Below are 20,421 nucleotides of genomic sequence, written 5' to 3'. Positions count from 1 at the left end.
AGCCTCCACATGTGACGTGCACAGTCCTCTGTGTGTGTGTGTGTGTGTGCGCGCGCAAGAGAGATCTGCGTGTTAAGAGGGTGTCTCCGTGGCAATAGCTTTTGTCCTATCTAGTTGGGGTCCCTGCGTGTGTAGCGTGACAGAGTTTACACTGTCACAGGGGTTATAGGGTAGCACCGCTGGGACCGAGCACGACTGCGGTTGGTTGGTCAGGAGTCAGGCAGGACGCTGAGGGGAGCCACACGAGAGACATCCTCGATGTGACAGACAGACCAGAGCACCTTTGAGTGTGCAGCACACCCTCCCAGGACTGTGGCCTCAGGGAATCAGGGGCCTGGGAGGGAGAGAGGGAGCCAGGGGTTGTGACAGGCCAGGCCAGGCTACAGTTGCCCAGACAGAAGGGCATGGGAAGGACCTCTGTGCTCTGGGCTCCCGGGTGACCCTCGCAGGGCTCCCAGCAAAAGAACGGCCACCTCAGTCTCACTGCCTGTTGAGGGGAAGGTAAAAGGCCGAGGACAGCTCTTGTCCCAAGAGGAAGACCAGGACACATCCCCTCAGCGCCACCCAGCTCTCCCTTCTCAAACCTCCATCACCTCACACACAGAGAGGAATCATGCAAATACCTTCTCAATAGATAACCAGCAAGGACCTACTGTGTAGCACAGGGAACTAAACTCAGTATCTTATAATAACCTATAAGGGAAAAGAATCTGGAAAAGGATATATATATGTATATATTTATATATATGTAAAACTGAATCACTTTGCTATACACCTGAAACTAACACAACGTTGTAAATCAACTATACTTCAATTTAAAAAAATAAATAAAATCATTTATTAAAATATATAACATATATTTTTAAAGAGCACATAAATTATTTTTTAAAATACCTACTCAAGGATAAAGAGCGTGTCCCCCAAAATGTTTTTAGGAAAATGCCTAGCCAGGGGCCTGGTCCTCAGGACGTGGTTAGTGACTCTTCTGATTCTCAGAGAGTTGTCCCCATGCTGGTGGTTTGTGACCAGAGCCAAGGGTACAGCCCCCTTGTAGGCACATAGGTGGCCCTCGGGAAGGGAACTGGCAGCTGGCGGCCCCCCACCATGGCCTCAAGGGAACAATGCTGTGTTCACTGTACCTGCTGCATAAGCCACAGAGACACCCCCGCCCACGTGGAGTCGTCCTCACAGGGCGGCTGGGAGCAGGAGAAGGGCAAGTTCATGGCTATGTAGAAATGGAAGGAAGGACTCTCAGTTTCATTTTTTATCAGTTTTCACATAACAACCAGAAACGTCTGCTCTTCTCTCTTTTTTGAGACATTCAAACCACAGGATGTTACAACAGAAAGTGTCCTTAGCTCACTTAACCAAAGCGCTGTATTTTGCAGGGAAGGGGCCGGAGGCTCCAGGATGAGCTTGGATGGTGAGTGCAGAAGCACCTCCCCTGACCCCCCTGCCTGGGCTCCCCACAGAGTCCCACTGTGCATTTCCAGGCCTCCACTTCCATCTGCCCTGGACTCAGGGACTGGGGCACAGCCAGGAAGGAGGGTGCCTGTCATCCTGCCTGTGTCTGAACAGTGATACTCAGCAAGGTAGGGGCACACCGTGCCTCTGGTGCTCTCGGGAATGAGCACCTGCCTGTCTGCATCCATGCCTACATAATCAATTAGCACACCTGCTGGTATTTCCAGCGGGACTGGGCGAGAGCAGTGAGAACACATGCATCCCCTCTATCATCCAGGCTAGCTCTTCAGAGCTTCCAGAGGCAGCAGTTCGGCTCCTCGGTGGAGACCTGGGCAGGAGAGTGTTGTCCTTATCATCACCGGTTGGATAATAGCTCACTTTTACTGAGCATGTGCTGTGGGCCGGTGTGTTTCATGCACTAACTCCTTCAAACTTTAGATCGGCTAAGAGGTACTATTATGATTTTAATCCACCAATGAGTAAACTTAAACAGTGTACCTGAGGCCACACAAGCAGTGGTGGTGGAGCCACTTTGGCACCGAGAGACTGATTCCAGGGCCAAACCCCATCCCCAGACTGCACTGCGTCTCCTAAGGCAAAGCCACAGCGGGAACAGTTTGACACACCCCTGTCCCCAGGGCAGGAGGCAAGACCCTCAGAGAAGTTCTGTCCAAGGGCCAAGATATAGAGCTGGGATATGGCCACCCAGGCCCTCACAGGGCTAGAACGGGCCAGGGGTGCCTTGGCCATGCAAGGCAGGTCGAGGGGCCTAGCAGTGCTCTCTGGAGGGCTGGCATGGGGTAGTGGGGGTGAGGATGGCCAAGGTGGCCGGGAGCCCGTGTCCCCACTGGCCTGGCTCCTCCTGTGTCGTCACAGCGCGTGAATGTGTGGCCTCAGTGGCATTAGGTTTAAGAAATAAGTCTTCAAGGGGACGTGCACATCAGCCTCTTGCACGCAAATGTTTGTACTTGAATGTGGCGAAAAGGTCATTTGAAGCCCACCCTTTAATTTCTGTCTGTGTGGAGGACAAGGCACAGAGGAGGAGGTGTGGGCATGAATCTGCGTTGCAGCGTTGGTGAAAGCCGGTCTTGGTCCCAGGTTGGCAACCTGGTGTAAGTGTAGAAATGACTTAGGTTGAGTTATGCACAACAGCCAAAAGTTGGAAACAACCAAGGGTCCAGCTACAGATGAATGGCTAAACAAGGTGTGATCCATCCATATGGTGGATTATTATTCAGCCTTGTTGTGGCCTGCATTCTGTGACCTCCCAAAATTCATATGTTGAAGCCCTAACCCCCAATGTGATAGTAATAGGAGGTGGGGCCTGCGGGAGGTGATAGGGCTTAGGCGAAGTCATGAGGATAAAGCCCCCGTGATACAGTTAGTGCCCTTTTGAGAAGATACCAGAGCACCTGCTCACTCTGCCACGTGAGGACCCAGGGAGAAGGTGGCATCTACAAGCCAGGATGTGGGCTCCCACCAGACACCGGAGCTGCTGGCACCTTGATCTCGGACTTGCCAGCCTCCAGAACTGTGAGAAATCAATGTCCCTTGTTTGAGCCATCCGGTCTGTGGCATTTTGTGACAGCATCCTGAACTAAGATGAGCCTTAAAAAGGAAAGAAATCCCAACACCTATTACAACACAGATGCACCTTGAAGACACCATGCCAAGCAAAATAAACCAGTCACCGAAGGACAGATATTATGTGATTTACTGATAGGAGGCTCCTGAAGCTGTCAAATTCAGAAACAGAAAGTAGAGTGGTGGTTTCCAGGGGCTGGGGGAGGGGGGAAATGGGAGTTATTGTTTAATGCAGACAGAGTTTCTGTTGGGGAAGATGAAAAAGTTCTGAAGATGATGGTGGTGACGATGACTCACAGTAATGCAGAATGTACTTAATACCACGGAACTGCACGCTTAAAATGGTTAAAATGGTCAGTTTCATGTGATGTATGTGCTACAACAATAAAAACATGCAAGATTCAATGTGTTGATGGGGTGCTTACTATTAAGGTTGAAAACAGCTCTGTAATGGGAAAGGGATCCTCACTGAAATATAAGTACTTGCTACAAGGAAGAAATTTGAGACACCACCCCCCTTGCAGAAGCCCCCAGACGTGGGAGGTGATGGCCACCCAGTAAGTAGGTACCTGTAGGGCCCAGGAAGGCAGCAGGCTTGATGCAGGCAGTCAGCCGAGCCCCAGGTGCATCTCCTGTGACACGAAGCAAAGCCTCAGCCTCTGGCTGTCAGGAGAGTAACATGCTCTTATCTTCTGCTTTGTCCCCCAGGTGGCAGTGACCAAAGAAGAGGCTCTCCTGGCCAAGGCCCCAGTACATGGAGAGAAGGAAGAAAGCAATCTTCTAATTGGAGCCATATACATTAGGTCAAAGCATTTTCTTATTTTCGAGCCACACCAACTCAAAAATCACACCCCAGTCAGAGCCATGTACAAGCTGGTGTAGTAACAGTGAGTGTCTCTGAGGTCACAGGCCCCACTCTCTCGTTCCTCCATCCTGACACCTTCAATGAGCTTATTTCTCCAACTCTTACAAATGCTCAGGTGGGCTCAGAGAAGTTACACAGCATGACACAGCTCATCACAGGGGCAGAGCTGGGGCTGAGATTAGGCTAGCATTTCTGGCTCTAAAGCAGCAGCAGTCGGCACAGACCTAGGCCTCTGAGCAGAGCCCATCCAAGTGCTTATCTTGAAAAAGGAACGGGACACTCATCAATAGCATGGGATTTAAACTCACCCCACGACATGTAAAGTTAATTACATATTCATTAGGATAACATTTTCCATCATCTTTACTCAGCAAACTTTCTGTGAAGGTCCAAATAGTAAATATGTTTAGTTTTTAAATTTTAATTTGATCTGTTTATTTTATTTATTTATTTATGGCCGCACTGCATGGCATGCTGGATCTTGGTTTCCCGACCAAGGATCAAACCCATGCCCTCTGCAGTGGAAGCACAGATTCTTAACCACTGGACCTCCAGGGAAGTCCAGTATGTTTGGTTCTGTGGGCCTTATGGTCTCTGTTTTAACTGCTCGACTCAGCCACGTGCACAAGCGACCACAGACAGTACGATGAGTGGGCGTGTCTGGTTCCAATACAACTTTATTCACAAAGTCAAGTGGTGGACCATACTTTGCCAACCCCTTATTGAAGGAGACAGAGGGTGCATTTGTGCTTTATCAGGCATGACTGTATTACCACTGGTGGTCCTGGTTCACTGGTGGGAGTCACCCTCACATGCTGTGTGCTGGTTGGTTTTCCCCAGCAGCCGGCTGGCACAGTCGACCTGTGGTCAAGCTGCAGGGCACTGTTTTATCCCCCTACCTGGGATTCTTCTGCCTAGGAAATCTGAGACCTTTATGAATTTTGTTGGATTGTTGTCGTGGGAATGACAACTCTTGGAAAGTTGGCGAACGGTTTGTGCTCTTCAGCAAGTGTAGTATTTCTGTCGACTCTGGATTGATGTGGAATCTTTCCTAAGAGCCAAGTGAGGGGGAGGGCTGAGGTGGGCACAGGGATGGGTCAGTAATAAAGGCGTAGGTGGGATATAGTGGCAACACAATTACATTTGTGGAAGTGTTACAGGTCTGCATAACTTGGAAGGGGATTAGAAATCTAGCGACTCCAAATGAATCTTAAGATCCGGTGTTTAATTTTTCTAGACCAACCTAGACCAGCCTTTTCAATCGGTAGTCACTGAAATAGACAGAACGCAAAGTAGGAAGCACGGAGCTGGGAATGCCCCCTCTCTCCTGTGGCAGCTACAAAGGGAAGACATTTGAGTCTGACTTTTATTATTTATTGTCACACATCAGGCAATCAGGCAATGTCCCACATTAGCTCAAATATATGGCACAGCAAGCAGAACTGGTTTCTTCTCTCCATCATGTTTGCCTCTCTGTTCTCTCCTGCAGATGGATGGTTTCTAGCCTGCTTCCAAACCCCACCTCGGCTGAGTGTTGGGCGGCCCTTCTACACGATCCTATGACTCTTGATATGGACGCAGTCCTGTCAGACTTTGTTCGGTCCACGGGGGCAGAACCTGGTCTGGCCAGAGACCTGCTGGAAGGTAGGCCTCCTCCAGCCCACCCCCCAACCCAGTGACAAAAGATAAGAAGGTTTCTCTTACCTGACGAGGGTGGTACTTGGACTCCTAAAAAAGCAAAAGAAGGTGTGGATGATGAAATCACTTTTGTTATTCTTGTCTTTCTTTGGGGAATGGAATAGATCACCCAACTCTCTACAGTAAAAGAGCAGAAGGCATTAGCTAAGCTTTGCTTTGCATTAAAGCTTACACATACCGAGTCAAAATCTACCAATACCTATTTTTTAAAGAAAATATATTTAGTAAAGCAGAAATTAGAGAACATGCAAAAAAACACTTTTATTGGAGACCGTAGCTTCTTATCTTTGTCTTAGCTGAGACAAAAATACTTTAGGCCAAAGTTTTTGGTGAAAGAACACCTAATAGCCAATAAAATAGTTGAAAATAATTCACAAGCAAGAAGGCAAATTCATCCTCAAGCTTTTAGAGTAGATATCATTCACTACATGAAAAATGTGCATAGTCCATATTTAGAATGTTTTCAGATAGTTATTCAGCTATAGTCATAATGAAATAAAAAGTAATGTTTAGTTTCAGTCTCTAGAATGGATTTACTTTGTGTATTTTTGAAATTTCTTTTTTCGTGGTGGGGTAAAGGGAAGAAGTGGGAAGAACCAATTACAACTTCTTAGGAGAGTCCTGTGTGTGAAAGGGGAAAATTTTTAAACAGTTAATCTTTGCTTCATATGTATAAATTCCTACTTGTGAAATTAGCACATACTTGGTCAAGTCGTGTTAAGTCACAATGATTCCTTCATTCACTTAGGGAAAAATATGAATTACTGTAGATTTGTATGACTGGAGGTAACTATTCAATCCTATTGAAAATTAGCCGCTTATTGGGGGATTCTGATAAAATGGGAGTAGTTTTTAAATTTCCCTGAACCTCCCAGAATTTCAAACAAACTCGGGGTTTACCATAAAATATGCTTAGAGAATATCAGTGATATATGTGAATCAAAGTGCTGTTCTAACATCTCCCTGATAGCTTTCACTGCTTTTCTTAATTTCAGTGAGCAGTCATATGGAGAAGTAGGTTTACAGTGAGATTGGCAACAAGGGCTGGGGTCAAGTCCAGACTCAACATTTACTGGCTACGAGATGCAGGGCAAATTATTTCATTTCCCTTAAGCCTCAGTTTTTTTTTCTGTACAATGAGCCTAACCCACTTTCCAGGGTGATCGTAAACATTAGGAGTTGTGATGTAAATGCTCAGGTGGAGTGAGCAGCGTGTAGAGATGCTCAGACAGTAGCAGAAGATCTTGTCCATGGTTGCCCTCTTTGCAACTAGTACTGACCTCGCTGCTGAGATCTGGTTAGGCTTCAATTGGAAGCAAGAGTTGTCAACTCTTTTCTTTTTTCTTTAATTTTATTTTTTAAGGGAAAATACAGGAAAATGACTTTTGGTGTACAGTTCTAAGAATTCGAACATGTGTATAGATTTGTGTTATTATGACCGCTCTCAGAACACAGAACTGTCGCATCACCCCCAAGTACCCCTCCTGCTCTCTTTAACGCTGTGCCTTCCCCAACCCTGGGCACTGGCAACCCCTGCTCTGTTTTTTTATCACTTTGGCTTTGTCTCTTTTGAGAACTTTATGTACATGGAGTCACGCAGAACCTAATCTTTTTAAACGGGCTTCCTTTCACTCAGCATAATTATTTTGAGATTCATTTGAGCTGTTGTGCGTATCCATAGTTTGTTCCTTTGTTCTACTGAGTGGTACCCATTGTAGAGATGGACCATGGACTGTTTAGCCATTCACCTGTAGGGGGCATTCAGTTGTTTCCAGTTTTTACAGTTAGACTAGAACTGCGATACTCTTGAGAACAGGGGTTTTGTGAACACAGTTTTAATTTTTCTAGGGTAAACACAGGGGAGGGATTGCTGGTTCACATGGTAAGTATATGTTTAACTTTAAAAGAAGTTGCCAAACTGTTTTCCAGAGTACAATACCGTTTTGCATTTCCACCAGAAACGTGTGAGAGTGCCAGCTGCCCCACATCCTCACCAGCTCTTGGCTTTTTTAAAAAAAATTTAGCCATTGTAGTAGGTTTGGAATGGTATTTCCTCATCGTTTTAGTTATCATTTCCCTAGTGACTAATGATGCTGAATTTTTTTCATGTTATAATTTTTCATCTGTGTATTTTCCCTGGCAAAATATCTGTTCAAGCCTTTTTCCTATTTCTCAGCAAAATTAGGTGGCTATTTTTTTTAGAGTTGAGTTTTGAGAGTTCTTTATATATTCTGAGTATAAATCCTTTGTCAGATACGTGATTTGCAAATATTTTCTCCCAGTCTGCGCTTGACTTTTCACTCTTAGCAATGCCCTTGGCAGAGCAGAAGTTTTTAATTTTGAGGAAGTCCAAGTTATCATTTTTTTTTCTTTTATGGATCATGCTTTGGATGACATGTCTAAGAACCTTTGCATAACCAGGTCATGAAGATTTTCTCCTGGGTGAACTCTTAAAAGTTTTATACTTTTATGTTTTCATTTAGATTTCTGACTCATCTTGAGTTGATTTTTGTATAACGTGTGAGATTTAGGGTAAGGTTCATTTTTATGCGTATAGATGACTGGTTGTTCAAACCATTTTTTGAAAAGCTTATCCTTCGTCCTTTGAATTGCCTTTGCACATTTGTCACAAACCAACTGAGGGTATTTGTAGGAAACTATTTATTGATGCTGGTTCAGTTCCACTGATGGCTATGTCCATTCCTTAGCCAATGCTCCACCGTCTTGATTACCATAGCTTTGTAGTGAGTCTTAAAATCAGCATGATTCTTCCAATTTTATTCTTCTTTTTCAAAAGTGTTTCAAGTATCCTATTTTTTTGCCTCTCCATATAAACTTGAAGATTGGGTTACCTCTATCTATAAAGTTTCCTGCTGGAATTTTTATTGGAATTATGTTAAATCTATAAATCAATGCTAACTATGTTACGTCTTCCAACCCATGAAGTCAGTGTAGCTATATTTTCCATTTTTTTAGGCCTTATTTCAGTGCTTTCATGAACATTTTGTAGTTTTTAGCATATCAGATCCTGTACGTATTTTGTAAGATATATATCCAGGGAGGAATTGAACTTCTGTAGATGGTATTTTTTTTAAGTTCGGTTTCTAATTGTTCATTGCTCGTATATAATCAACATGCAATTGATTTTTCCATGTTGTCCTCATATCCTGCAGTCTTACTAAACTCAATTATTTGTCCAAGAGTGTGTGTCTGTGGGTGTATTCCTTGAAATTTTCTATGTAGACAATTATGTTGTTTCCTTTCCAATGTGTATGCCTTTTATTTATATTTCTTACCTTACTCTTATTCTTCACTTATTCCTGTTTATTGCACTGGCTAAGACTTCCAGTTAGAGGTTGAATAAGAGTGGTGAAAGGGAACATCCTTGCCTTGTTCTTGATCTTAGAGGGAAAGCTTTCAGTCTTTCAGCTTTATATAGAATGGGTTTTTGTTGATGTTCTTTGTCAGGTGAAGGAAATACCTTTCTGGTCCTAGTTTGCTGAAAGTTTTATCATGAATAGTTGTTAAGTTTTTTCCAAATGCATCTTCTACATCAGCTGATATGGTTGAGTTGTTTCTATTCTTTAAACTGCTAATATAATGTATTGCATTGATTGCCTTCTAATAGTAAACCAGCCTTTCAGCCATTATTTCTTTAAAGATTTTTTCTGCTGTACATTTTTCTCCTCTCTTAATGGGACTGGGGTGATATAAAGCTTAGGTCTTTTGTTATTGTCTTACAGGTCCCTACAGTTCTACTCAATTTGTTTTCCAGCCATTTCTCTGTCAGTTTCTCAGACTGGATAACTTCTGTTGATCTACTTATAAATTTACTGAATCCCCTGTCATCTCCATTCTGTTACTGAGCCCATCCAATGACTTTTTCTTTTATTTGTTGAATTTTTTCATTTCTAACATATCCACTTGATTCTTCTTTATATCTTCTGTTTCTTTGCTGAGACTTTCTGTATTTTTCAAGAGTGTTTGCTCTCTCTTACTGGTTAGAAAATATAATAACTGCTTTAAAGTCTTGGTCAGATAATTTCAATATCTATGGCATCCCAGCGTTGCTATTGAGATTTCCCTGGGTTTTTTGGTATAGTGAGTAAATTTCTATTGTATCCTAGATATTTTGAATATTATGTTTTGAGACTTTGGTTGTTTTTTAAATCTTATGGCAGATATTGTTATTTTTGTTTTAGGAAGTAATTAACCCAGTAGGGTTCAGACCACAAGTCCTCAGTTCCCCAAGACTTCTGTGGATCGTGGTTTCGACATCAAGTCTTTGAGAAGTGCTGTTGGATCTGTCTGGTGTATGTACCACCTACTGGCCAGTCTGGGACTTAGGCAAGTCGTCTGTCCCGTATTTTACTGCTCCAAGTCTCTGGAGTCTATTTAGGGTCAGATCCATACATGTGCAGTTCAGGGGTAAGCCCGAGTTCATAAACAACTTTAAGGGGTTGCTTTCCCAAGCTCCTTCCTTGTCGTAATTGCCTCGATAGTTCTGCGTCCCTGGGACTCTGCTCTCCAGCCCTTCCGCCAGCACCCTGAGGCTGTGTTTGCCCCGCACTCCTGCACACTTGATTTGACTGCACCCATCTCAGAGCTGAGCAGAGGCCAGAGAGAGAGCAACAGCAGTGGGGCTCGCCACACCCGCTGGGATCCACAGCTCCTCTGATTAGAGAGGAAGGTTCTCTGCCTTCCTGTTCCGATTTCCTGCCATCTCCCATTGCTGCCACAGGATTGCTTGAGGTCTGGGGCACAAGAGAACTGAGGAAAAACATTTAAGAAAAAAAAAGATAAATAAGGGACTTCTACACTCTCTCTGAACATTGTAGACCCCCTTCCTGCTTCTTGAGCCGGAGGAGAGGTCTCCTCTTGGAACCAGTGCCCACTTCTGAGTTCTGGGCTGCACTGAGTTCACGTCAGAGAGACTGGAAATAAAAAGTGATAAACCCACCACCAGTTCTGTGGTCTTCTTCCTCAGTCTGCCTGCTCTCATTACTTCTCTGAATAATGAAGTAATAGGTGAAGTAATAATGAAGTAATAGTAGCAGGTGAATAGCTGCTTTCAGTAGGAGAGACGCAGTGGGGTGTCCTTCCTTCATATACCCTGGAACCTGTCTTCTGTTTCTACAAGTGGGAAGGCCATGGTTACCTACGTATGGTGGGTTCTTTAAATTGTCAAAGTTATTTGGGTCAAGATTTTTCTAAAAGTCAGTGTTTCAAAGAACAAACTATTTTCATTGTGAGGTCTCAGATCTTTCTAAGGGTAAAAAAATTTCAGTGATGGCAGAAGCTGGGTGAAAGGTACATGGACCCTCTCTGTAGTGTTTTTTAAACTATTTGTGTGTTTTTATGGAAGCAACCTAAATGTCCATCGACAGATGAACAGATAAAGAAGACGTGGTATATATATACACACAATAGAATACTCAATTATTCATATAAAAAAGAATGAAATAATGCCATTTGCAGCAACATGGATGGACCTAGAGATTATCATACTGAGTGAAGTAAGCCAGACAGAGAAAGACAATTATCATATGATAGCACTTACATGTGGAATCTTAAAAAATGATACAGATGAACTTATTCACAAAACAGAAAAAGACCCGCAGACATGGAAAACAAACTTACAGTTACCAAAGGGGAAAAGTGGGAGGGGATAAATTAGGAGTTTGGGATTAACAGATACACACTACTATACATAAAACAGATAACCAACAAGGATCTACTGTATAGTACAGGGAACTATACTCAATAGTTTGTAATAACCTATAAGGGAAAAGAGTCTGAAAAAATGTATATATACCTACACATATATGTGTGTGTGTGTATGTATAACTGAATCACTTTGCTATACATCTGAAACTAACACAACATTGTAAAACAACTATACTTCAATTCTTAAAAAGAGTAAAGTAAAAAAATATTGTGTTTTTAATTAATTTATTTTTTAAAAAAATAAAAAGTTAAAAACACACAGTGATGGGAATCACAGTACAGTAGAGGAAGGCCAGTGAGAAGAAAGAGTAGCAGAGGCTGATAGAAATCTGGCAAAAAAGGCAGGATAGGGACAATGGGATAAGCAGAGACAAAGGCAGAGGAAGTGAACAACAATCAGCCTCTGGGTGGAAGGGTGTGTCCTTACCTGGCCGCGGGCTTCCCTTTGCCAGTTGGTCAAGTGGTCCTTCTGAAACAAAGGTCAGGTTGGGTGACTTTGTTTCCCAGATTCCTCTGATATCCCCTCTACCTGCAGAATAAACTCCTTCACAAGCCACTCAAGTCCCTTCAGCATCCAGCCCTGCTCCATCCCTTCTGCCTCATCTCCCACTGCATCCCTTCACCATCCTTCTCCCCAGACACACCATACACCTCTGTGCTTGTGTTAAAGCTCATGTCTAGTGCTGCCCACTCCCCCGCACACACACTCTGTCTCACTCTTTATTCTACTCCTCTTCCAAGTTAGACCACAAGCTCCATGACAGCAAGGACCCTTCCAGGTTTTGCCCACTTTGTCCCCCCACCATTGGTACATGCTAGCCCCTCAATAGTGTGATCTGGCTGCTGGGAACCAGGAACAAGCAACCAGAAGGAAATCCCCATGTGCATGGAGACAAACAATAAACAGCATAAATGAGTTAGATGGTATTTTAGTGGTTAATGCCATGGAGAAACCCGTATAAGGGGAGCAGGTATTGGGTGCGGGTATGGGTGCAATTTTAAGTTAAGGTTGTCAGAGAAGGCCTCACTAAAAAAAATGGAATCTGAACAAAGATTTGAGGTATGAGAGAGTGGATACCCGGGAAAGAAGTTTCTAGGAAGAGTTGGAATGAGTTGGTCATTCCTTGCCATTCCTCAGAACTTTGTAGACTTCTATTAAAACAGATACTTGGTTGTGTCTTATTTGATAATTGATCACATACTTTTTTTCCTCATTAAATTAGAAGTTCTTTGGAAAATAATCTGAAAAAGAAAAATACATATATACGTATATATGTGTGTATGTACGTATAACTGAATCACTTTGCTATACATTTGAAATTAACACAACATTGTAAATTAACTATACTTCAGTTTTTTAAAAAAGTTAATAATGGAACCAATCTAAAGGGAGTTTTCCTGATTAAATTAAAGGGATATATAAAATATAAAGAAAAAGGAGTTCTTAAAAACAAGGGCGGTAGCGTTGATGACAGTAGTTAGCATTTATGGGGCATTGTTCTATATCAGACGCTAGGCTCTTTAAATGTGATGTCTTATTTAATCCATGCAACACGTTAACAAAGTCTTAGCTTTCCCATTGTAGGCAAGAAAACCGAGGCCAAGAAAATTCCTTGAATTTACACAGTCAGGACATAGCAGAACCACATGTGAATCCACTTGTGACACTAAATACCAGGTTTTTTTCTGCAAAACCGGATCACCTACCATTGATTCCTGTACCCACTGTGTCCTTGTAGAGTATAGCAGCATTTCGCATGCTATGTCCATTCGGAAGAATTTTAATGAATCACTGGAGGAATGTTTGAGTAACCCATTTTATGATGTGACTAATTAACTTTTCAAATAAAGTACCACTTCAAGAGACCACAAAGACTCTTCAAAAACTAGAACTAATAGCTAACATTCATGTGCCAGGCACTGTCTGGCCACTTGACATATATTAAAAGTTGGTTAAAAAGATTTTCGAGTGGGAGGCCAAACACGTGGATTCTTAAAGTGTCAGTTCCCTACTTAAAGAGAAAGCGACTCTCACACTTCTACAATAACTGTGAATTTCAGGCCTTGCAGCTTTACCAAGATATTCTTTCCATGCCTCACTTATGTTGCTATCCATGGGGGACAAATATCCTTGAGCAAAGAAGCCAGGCTGCATTTAGAAAAAACATTAACTGGAAATTAACATTTCACATGTCCCTAGTCTAATTTTTCAGAATCTTTGTGGAATTTTCAAAATTAAGGACCATGGTGACAAGTGAGTTAAATCGTATTCTCAAAAATATATATGCACGTCGGGAAGCTGTCCACGTATTTTGAAATGCATGTATGTTTACCAGTTGAGTTGGTAATTTGATAACCAAAGTTTCTAAAGTTGTTTATGAGGAAATATACCCTTTTCCAGTACTGGGTTCCTTGGGTTTGAAGTATATTTAGTTTGGAAGTATGCAAACAGTGGTCCAGCTCGTATGGAGAGGCAACTCCCAATCACTTGCCAGTCATATTGACAGGTAATTCCATTAACCTTTGCGTTTGGCCTTTGAAAATGTTCCTATGATACAGGGACAGCAGCTGCTGGCTTGGATAAATGCAGTAATGCTCCAAAGCATACACCCAAGAAATGGGGGAGAGATGGAGGCAACTCAGGGGAGCATGTGTTTAGCAGAAGTCTCTCCTTAGCCTGACAGCTGATCATCCACCCCCAGCAAACCCACAAGGCTGCCATGGAACATTTCACAGGTGGGAGAAGCCCAAAGGCCCTCTGCCTGGAGCCTGGCCAGTTGCCGTGGCTGACCCAGGATGCTTTGGCTCCAAGAGCCACACTAACTTATTAAACACCCAGGAAACCAAAGTGAGCTCCAGAATGGTCACACTTTTAATTACAGTGAGAAATAAAAGTGTCCCAAGGCCAGATTCACCACATGTATTTACCCAGAGCATCCTTTCTCTGCAGTCAAGCTAGATCTGAAGCCCAGTCTTGAACACACGTCACCTAATTTACCAGGAGAATTCACTGCTCTAACTTTTTTCAAATTTGCATGATCAGAGGGCTGCTGTGAGCAAGTCCCACATCCCTGAGTGGGAAGAAAAAAGCAGCCTGGTGACTGTGAATCCTGAGTGGGAATTAGAGGAGAAGGTCTGATGGCCTCTGGCCAGAGCCGGGATTACTTTTGAATCTAGAATTGATTACTGAAATGAAACCACAGATTCCTCCCCCTACTGTCCTGTCCCCAGTGGGGGCAGCTCTGCCGTTAGATTAGTCGTATTTGAAATAACAAAAAAAAAATGTCCTCTCCAGGATCCAATTTCCAAGACACCTCCTCTGGCATGGTCCCATTCAGGAGGAAACATTTTCTCCTTAGACGGGTGAGTGTATTTAAATACTTGTGAAAACAAACTGAGACCATTAGGACTATGTGTGGTAGTTCTGTTCTGGCACGCTAATCAATTAAGTAGATCCTTCGTTTCCTTTCCCTTAGGGAAGATTGTAACCCCAGGTACCATCACTGGCTGCTTGAAATTAAATGCTTCCTCTCTGGAAAGCCAACCACATCCACTTCGGTCTTTCTGGAGGATGTCTCCACCTGAGCTCCCCACCTTTTTGTGTTCTTCTACCTTGCTCCCCTGATAGGCATGTTCCTCCAGGGCTCCTAGCCCTGTGTACTCAGTAACGCAGACTAAATGGAATTTCATTGAAGAGGCATCCCCAGCAGCTTGTGGGTGGACTTCTTAATGGAGTATGTGATGCAGTTAGTAGGATCTGTGTCCCTTTAACCCCCTCCAAGTGTCTTCACTGCCACTCTCCCAGCCTCTTCCTGCCCCCTAGTCAAGCAGCTCACTGCTCAATACCTGATGATATTAAAGAATTATTGTCAGTTACTTTTAGATGTGATACTGTTACTGAGGTTATGCTAAGAAATATACACACACTGAAATAGTGATGGATGAAATGATATCACTCTGAGATTTGGGAGGTGGGGGAATGGGTGAGATTAGAAATAAAACAAGATTAGCCATGAGCTGATTATTTATTAAAACTGGGTGATGGATGCACATGGGTTCATAATAATCTTCTGTATATTTCTGGATGCTTATACAACTTTCCATAACAATAGTTTAAAAGCAGCATCAGGAAACTTTTGCTTCCAGCCAAGATGGAGCATTAGGAAATGGGCTTACCCTCATGCTTGAGAAAAGAGAAGAGAGTAGTGTGTAAGAAACAAGCCACTGAACTTTAGACAATGAAGGACAGTGATCCCTGAAAGATGGGAAACATACAAGGGTAGTCCTGTGGTTGCCGAGCTCATGGCCTTGAGAGTGTTTCCAGGATGTGGTGTGGAGAGAAGGATCCGAGATGGAGCCCAGCAGACTGCCTGTCTTGAGTCAGAGCTGAGAGTCGGGGAGTGAAGGAGATCAGAGCAGAGAGGAGAGAGATGCACAGGAAGAACGCCAGCGATGTACCAAGGGTTTGCCTCTGCTACTTGGCATGTGTGTAAGGAAGTTATGTGCAGCTGGGGAAAGAACCAACTAAGATTAGAGGGAACAGTGCCCACCAGCAACACAGAACTAAGTACAGTGTCTGTGCCCACCCATCAAATAGGAAAAGCACCGAGTGTGATTTCTAGAAGGGTGTTGCCTCAGTAATGGCAAATAATTAACCCTGGAATAAAAACTGCCCTGGTCACACCTAAAACCATAGAAGCAAGACCCAAAAGGATTAAATTGTTTCCAAGAAATGTAACTACATTCCAGAACACAGCTGAGTAATAGTTATTGGAATATAAACTGATCCAGCACCAAACAATATAAAATTCACATTGTCTGTCATCCAATCAAAAGTTAGCAGGAATGCAAAGATGTGGGAAAGTATGACCCATAATGAGGAGAAATTATTCAATCAAAACCAACCTAGAACTGACATAGATGGTAGTATTATCAGACAAGGACATTAAGAGTTATTAAAAGTTGTAAAAACAGCAGAGTTGAATAAATTGTATTCTGTATGTTCAAAAATCTAAGTAAGGATGTAGAAGATATTTTTAAAGACCCACATCAAACTTCCAGATATGAAAACTACATGAGTTTAAAAATTAACTCAATGAGATTAAGAGCAGATTGAATATTACAGAAAAACAAAGATTAATAATCATAGAGGCATAACAATAGAAACTATCCAAAATGAGACAGAGAAAATAAAATTAAAGAAATTTAAAGCATGTCAGTGAGTTGTGGAAGAAGTGCAGTTAACCTAAAATATGTGTAATTGAAATTCCTGAAGAGGGGCGTGAGGGACAGAAAAAAATAACTGAAGAAATGAGCAGTACGTAGGGGAAATTTCTATCACTAACCTTGTTAGAAAAAAAGAAAGGCCTCAAATCAATGACCTCAGTTTCCACCTTAAAAACTAGAAAAAGAAGAGCAAATTAAACCCAAAGCAAGCAGAAGCAATGAAACAATAAATATCAGAATAGAAGTAATGAAACAGAACAGAGAAAAATAATAGCTCAATGAACTCAAGAGTAATTCATTGAGATCAATAAAACTGATAAACCTCTAGCCAGATAATCAGGGAAAAAGAAGATAAATTAACAATATAAAGAATGAGAAATTACCTTAGTACAGATTGTATAGACACTAAAAGTATTATAAGGGAATATTATGGACAAGTTTATATTAATAATTACAACAACTTAGATGAAATTGACAAATTCCCTGAAACGTGCAAACTACCAAAGCCGATGCAAGAAAAAGTAAATAACCTGGATATCTCTCTATCTCTTAAAGTGATTTAAGTTGGAGTTAAAAGCCTTCACTCAAAGAAAGTTGCAGGCACAGACACTTCACTGGTAAATTCTACCACACACAGAAGAAATTATAACAGTTTTACACAAACTCTTCCAGAAAATCAAAGAAGAGCTATACTTCCCAATCCATGCTATGAGGCCGTAGTACCCTAATACAAAACCAAACGGTCCAGAGCAGATGTTCCTCATGAAGATCAATATGAAAACTCTAAACAAATTTTTAGCAAATTGAATTCAGTAATATATAAAAAGTATAATACATCATGACCAGGTGGGTTTTATCCCAAGAAAGCAAAACTAATTTAACATTCAAAAATCAATCAATGGGGCTTCCCTGGTGGTGCAGTGGTTGAGAGTCTGCCTGACGATGCAGGGGACACGGGTTCGTGCCCCGGTCCGGGAAAATCCCACATGCCGCGGAGTGGCTGGGTCCGTGAGCCGTGGCCGCTGGGCCTGTGCGTCCGGAGCCTGTGCTCCGCAATGGGAGAGGCCACAACAGTGAGAGGCCTGCGTACCGCAAAAAAAAAAAAAAATCAATCAATGTAATTTACCATATTGACAAACCAAAACACAGAAAACTATATGATCACCTCAATAGGAATGTAAAGAGTCTGACAAAATCTAACATTCATCCCTGATTTTAAAAATAAAACTCTCAGAAAACTAGGAATAAAAGGGTACTTTCTCAATCTAATGTAGAGCATTTACAAAACAAACAAATAAGCAAACCAAAAGCCCTACAGCTACCAAGATACTTACTGGTGAAAGAAAGAATGCTTTCGCACTAAGACCAGGAACAAGACAAGGATGCCAACCCTCACCACTATATACAACATTTCCCTGGAGATTCTAGCCAGTGTAGTCAAGCAAGAAAATATAATTTCAAAAACCATCCAGATTGAAAAGGAAGAGTAAGCTATCTCTAGTCACAGAAGGCATAATGACCTATGTATATGATCCAGTGGAATTTACAAGAAGTTATTGGAACCAATAAGTGAGTTCAGCAGTGTTACAGGATACAAGATTAATATGCAGATGTCAATTCCATTTCTGTATATCTGCAATGAATAATGGAAATTGAAATTTCAAAATATAAATTTTTCAATAGCATCAAAAGATACGAAATACTAGGGATAAATCTGACAACAGTGTGTAAGACCTATACACTGAAACTACAGTGCGTTGCTTAGAGAATTAAAGACCTAAATGAAAGGAGAGTTGTTGCACATCCATGACATCTCAATATTGTTGAGATGTCATTCTCCCCAAATTGATCTTTAAGCTCAGCACAATTCCAGTCAAAATCTCAGCAGGCATTTTCTTGTAAAAATTGACAAGCTACTTTAATATTCAAAGAGAAATGCAAAAACCTAGAATAAACAAAAGAACTTTGAAAATTAGAGCAAAGTTGCAGGCTAACAATATCTGTTATTAAGAATCATCATGAGGCTTCCCTGGTGGCGCAGTGGTTGAGAGTCCGCCTGCCGATGCAGGGGACATGGGTTCGTGCCCTGGTCCGGGAAGATCCCACATGCTGCAGAGCAGCTGGACCAGTGAGCCATGGCCGCTGAGCCTGTGCGTCCGGAGCCTGTGCTTCGCAACGGGAGAGGCCACAACAGTGAGAGGCCCGCGTACCGCAAAAAAAAAAAAAAAAAGAATCATTATGAAGGTCCATAATCAAAAGAGTGTGGAATTGGCATACAGATAGAGAAATAGATCAATGAAACATTGGTAAGTCAAGAAATAGCTCATATGTATTGACTCCTGAAATCCAGTAAAGAAACGAAAGCAATTCAGTGCAGAAAAAATAATCTTTTCAATAAATGACGGTGAAATAATTGGATATTCATGTACAAAAAAACCCACTTTGAGCTATACCTCACGCATATACAAAAATTACCTCAAAATGGATGATAGACCTAAATGTAACACCTAAAACTCAAAAATATTTTAGAAAAACGCATAGGAGAAAATCTTAATGGCCTTAGGTTAGGCAAAGTTTTTTTTCCAGCTTTACTGAGATCTAATTGAAAAATAAAATTGCAAGATATTTAAAGTGCACACATGATAATTTGATATATGTATACCCTGTGAAAGGATTTCCTTACCAAGTTAATTAACACATCCATCAACTGTTTGCCTTTTTCCTTTTTTGTGTAAAAAAATTTAAGCTCTACCCTCTTAGCAAATTTCAGTTATATAATACAGTGTTATCAACTATAGGAACCACATAATACATTAACCCCTCAGACCTTTTTCATCTTATAACAGAAAGTTTGTACCCTTTTACCAACCTCTCCCCATTTCCTCCACCTCCCAACCCCATGAAAACCACTTCTCTACTTTCCATTTCTATGAGTTCAATTTTTTTTTTAAGATTCCACATATAAGTGAGATCATACATTATTTGTCTTTGTCTGGCTTATATCACTTAGCATAATGCCCTCCAGGTTCATCCATGCTGTTGCAAATGACAGGATTTCCTCCATTTTTAAGGCTGAATAATACTCTATTGTGTATATATATTTTCTTTATCCTTTCATCCATCAATGGACATTTATGTTGTTTCCATATATTGGCTATTGTGCATAATGCTGCAATGAACACGGGAGTACAGGTGTCTCTTGGAGATAATGATTTTGTCTCCATAGGATAAATACTCAGGAATGGGATTGCCGGATCCCATTGAACTGCCGGATATGGTAGTTCAATTTTTAATTTTTTGAGGAACCTCCATACTGTTTTCCATAGTGACTATACTAATTTACATTCCCACCAACAGCTCACAAGTGTTCTCTTTTTTCCATATCCTTGCCAGCATTTGTTATCTCTTGTCTTTTTTAAAATAGACATCCTAACAGATGTGAGGTGATATCTCATCATGATTTTGATTTGCATTTCCCTGATGATTAGTGATGTCAAGCACATTTTTGTATATTTGTTGGCCATTTGTATGTCTTCTTTGGAAAAATGTCTATTCAGGCCCTTTGTACATTTTTAAATTGGATTATTTGGGGGATTTGCTCCTGAGTTATAGGAGTTCTTTGTATATTTTGAATATTAACTCCTTATCAGATATGCAGTTTACAAATATTTTCTCCCATTCCATAGGTTGCTTTTTTATTTTGCTGATGGTTTCCTTTGCTGTGCAAATGTTTTTTAGTTTGATGTAGTCCCACTTGTTTATTTTTTATTTTCATGCCAAATCTAAAAATCGTTGCCAAGACAAATCAATTCTGGTTGATTTTTGTATATGGTGTAAGATAGTGGTCCAGTTTCATA

The 20,421-nt window shown here is 41.6% G+C and overlaps 1 protein-coding gene across 2 annotated transcripts in view; it reads left to right on the top strand.

Annotated features, from left to right (window-relative positions):
- Nucleotides 1-5,406: 5,406 nt before the first annotated feature.
- LOC136117958 (OTU domain-containing protein 7A) overlaps nucleotides 5,407-20,421 on the top strand; it is a 174,639-nt gene continuing 159,624 nt past the window's right edge. For both annotated transcript variants that reach the window (XM_065870993.1, XM_065870992.1), the window contains exon 1: nucleotides 5,407-5,557. In XM_065870993.1, the coding sequence (XP_065727065.1) occupies nucleotides 5,407-5,557 (151 nt within the window). The remainder of the gene's footprint in view (nucleotides 5,558-20,421) is intronic.

This window comes from Phocoena phocoena, chromosome 2, assembly GCF_963924675.1.
Source record: "Phocoena phocoena chromosome 2, mPhoPho1.1, whole genome shotgun sequence".
Lineage (NCBI taxonomy): Eukaryota > Metazoa > Chordata > Mammalia > Artiodactyla > Phocoenidae > Phocoena > Phocoena phocoena.
This window is presented reverse-complemented; position numbering and strand designations above follow the sequence as displayed.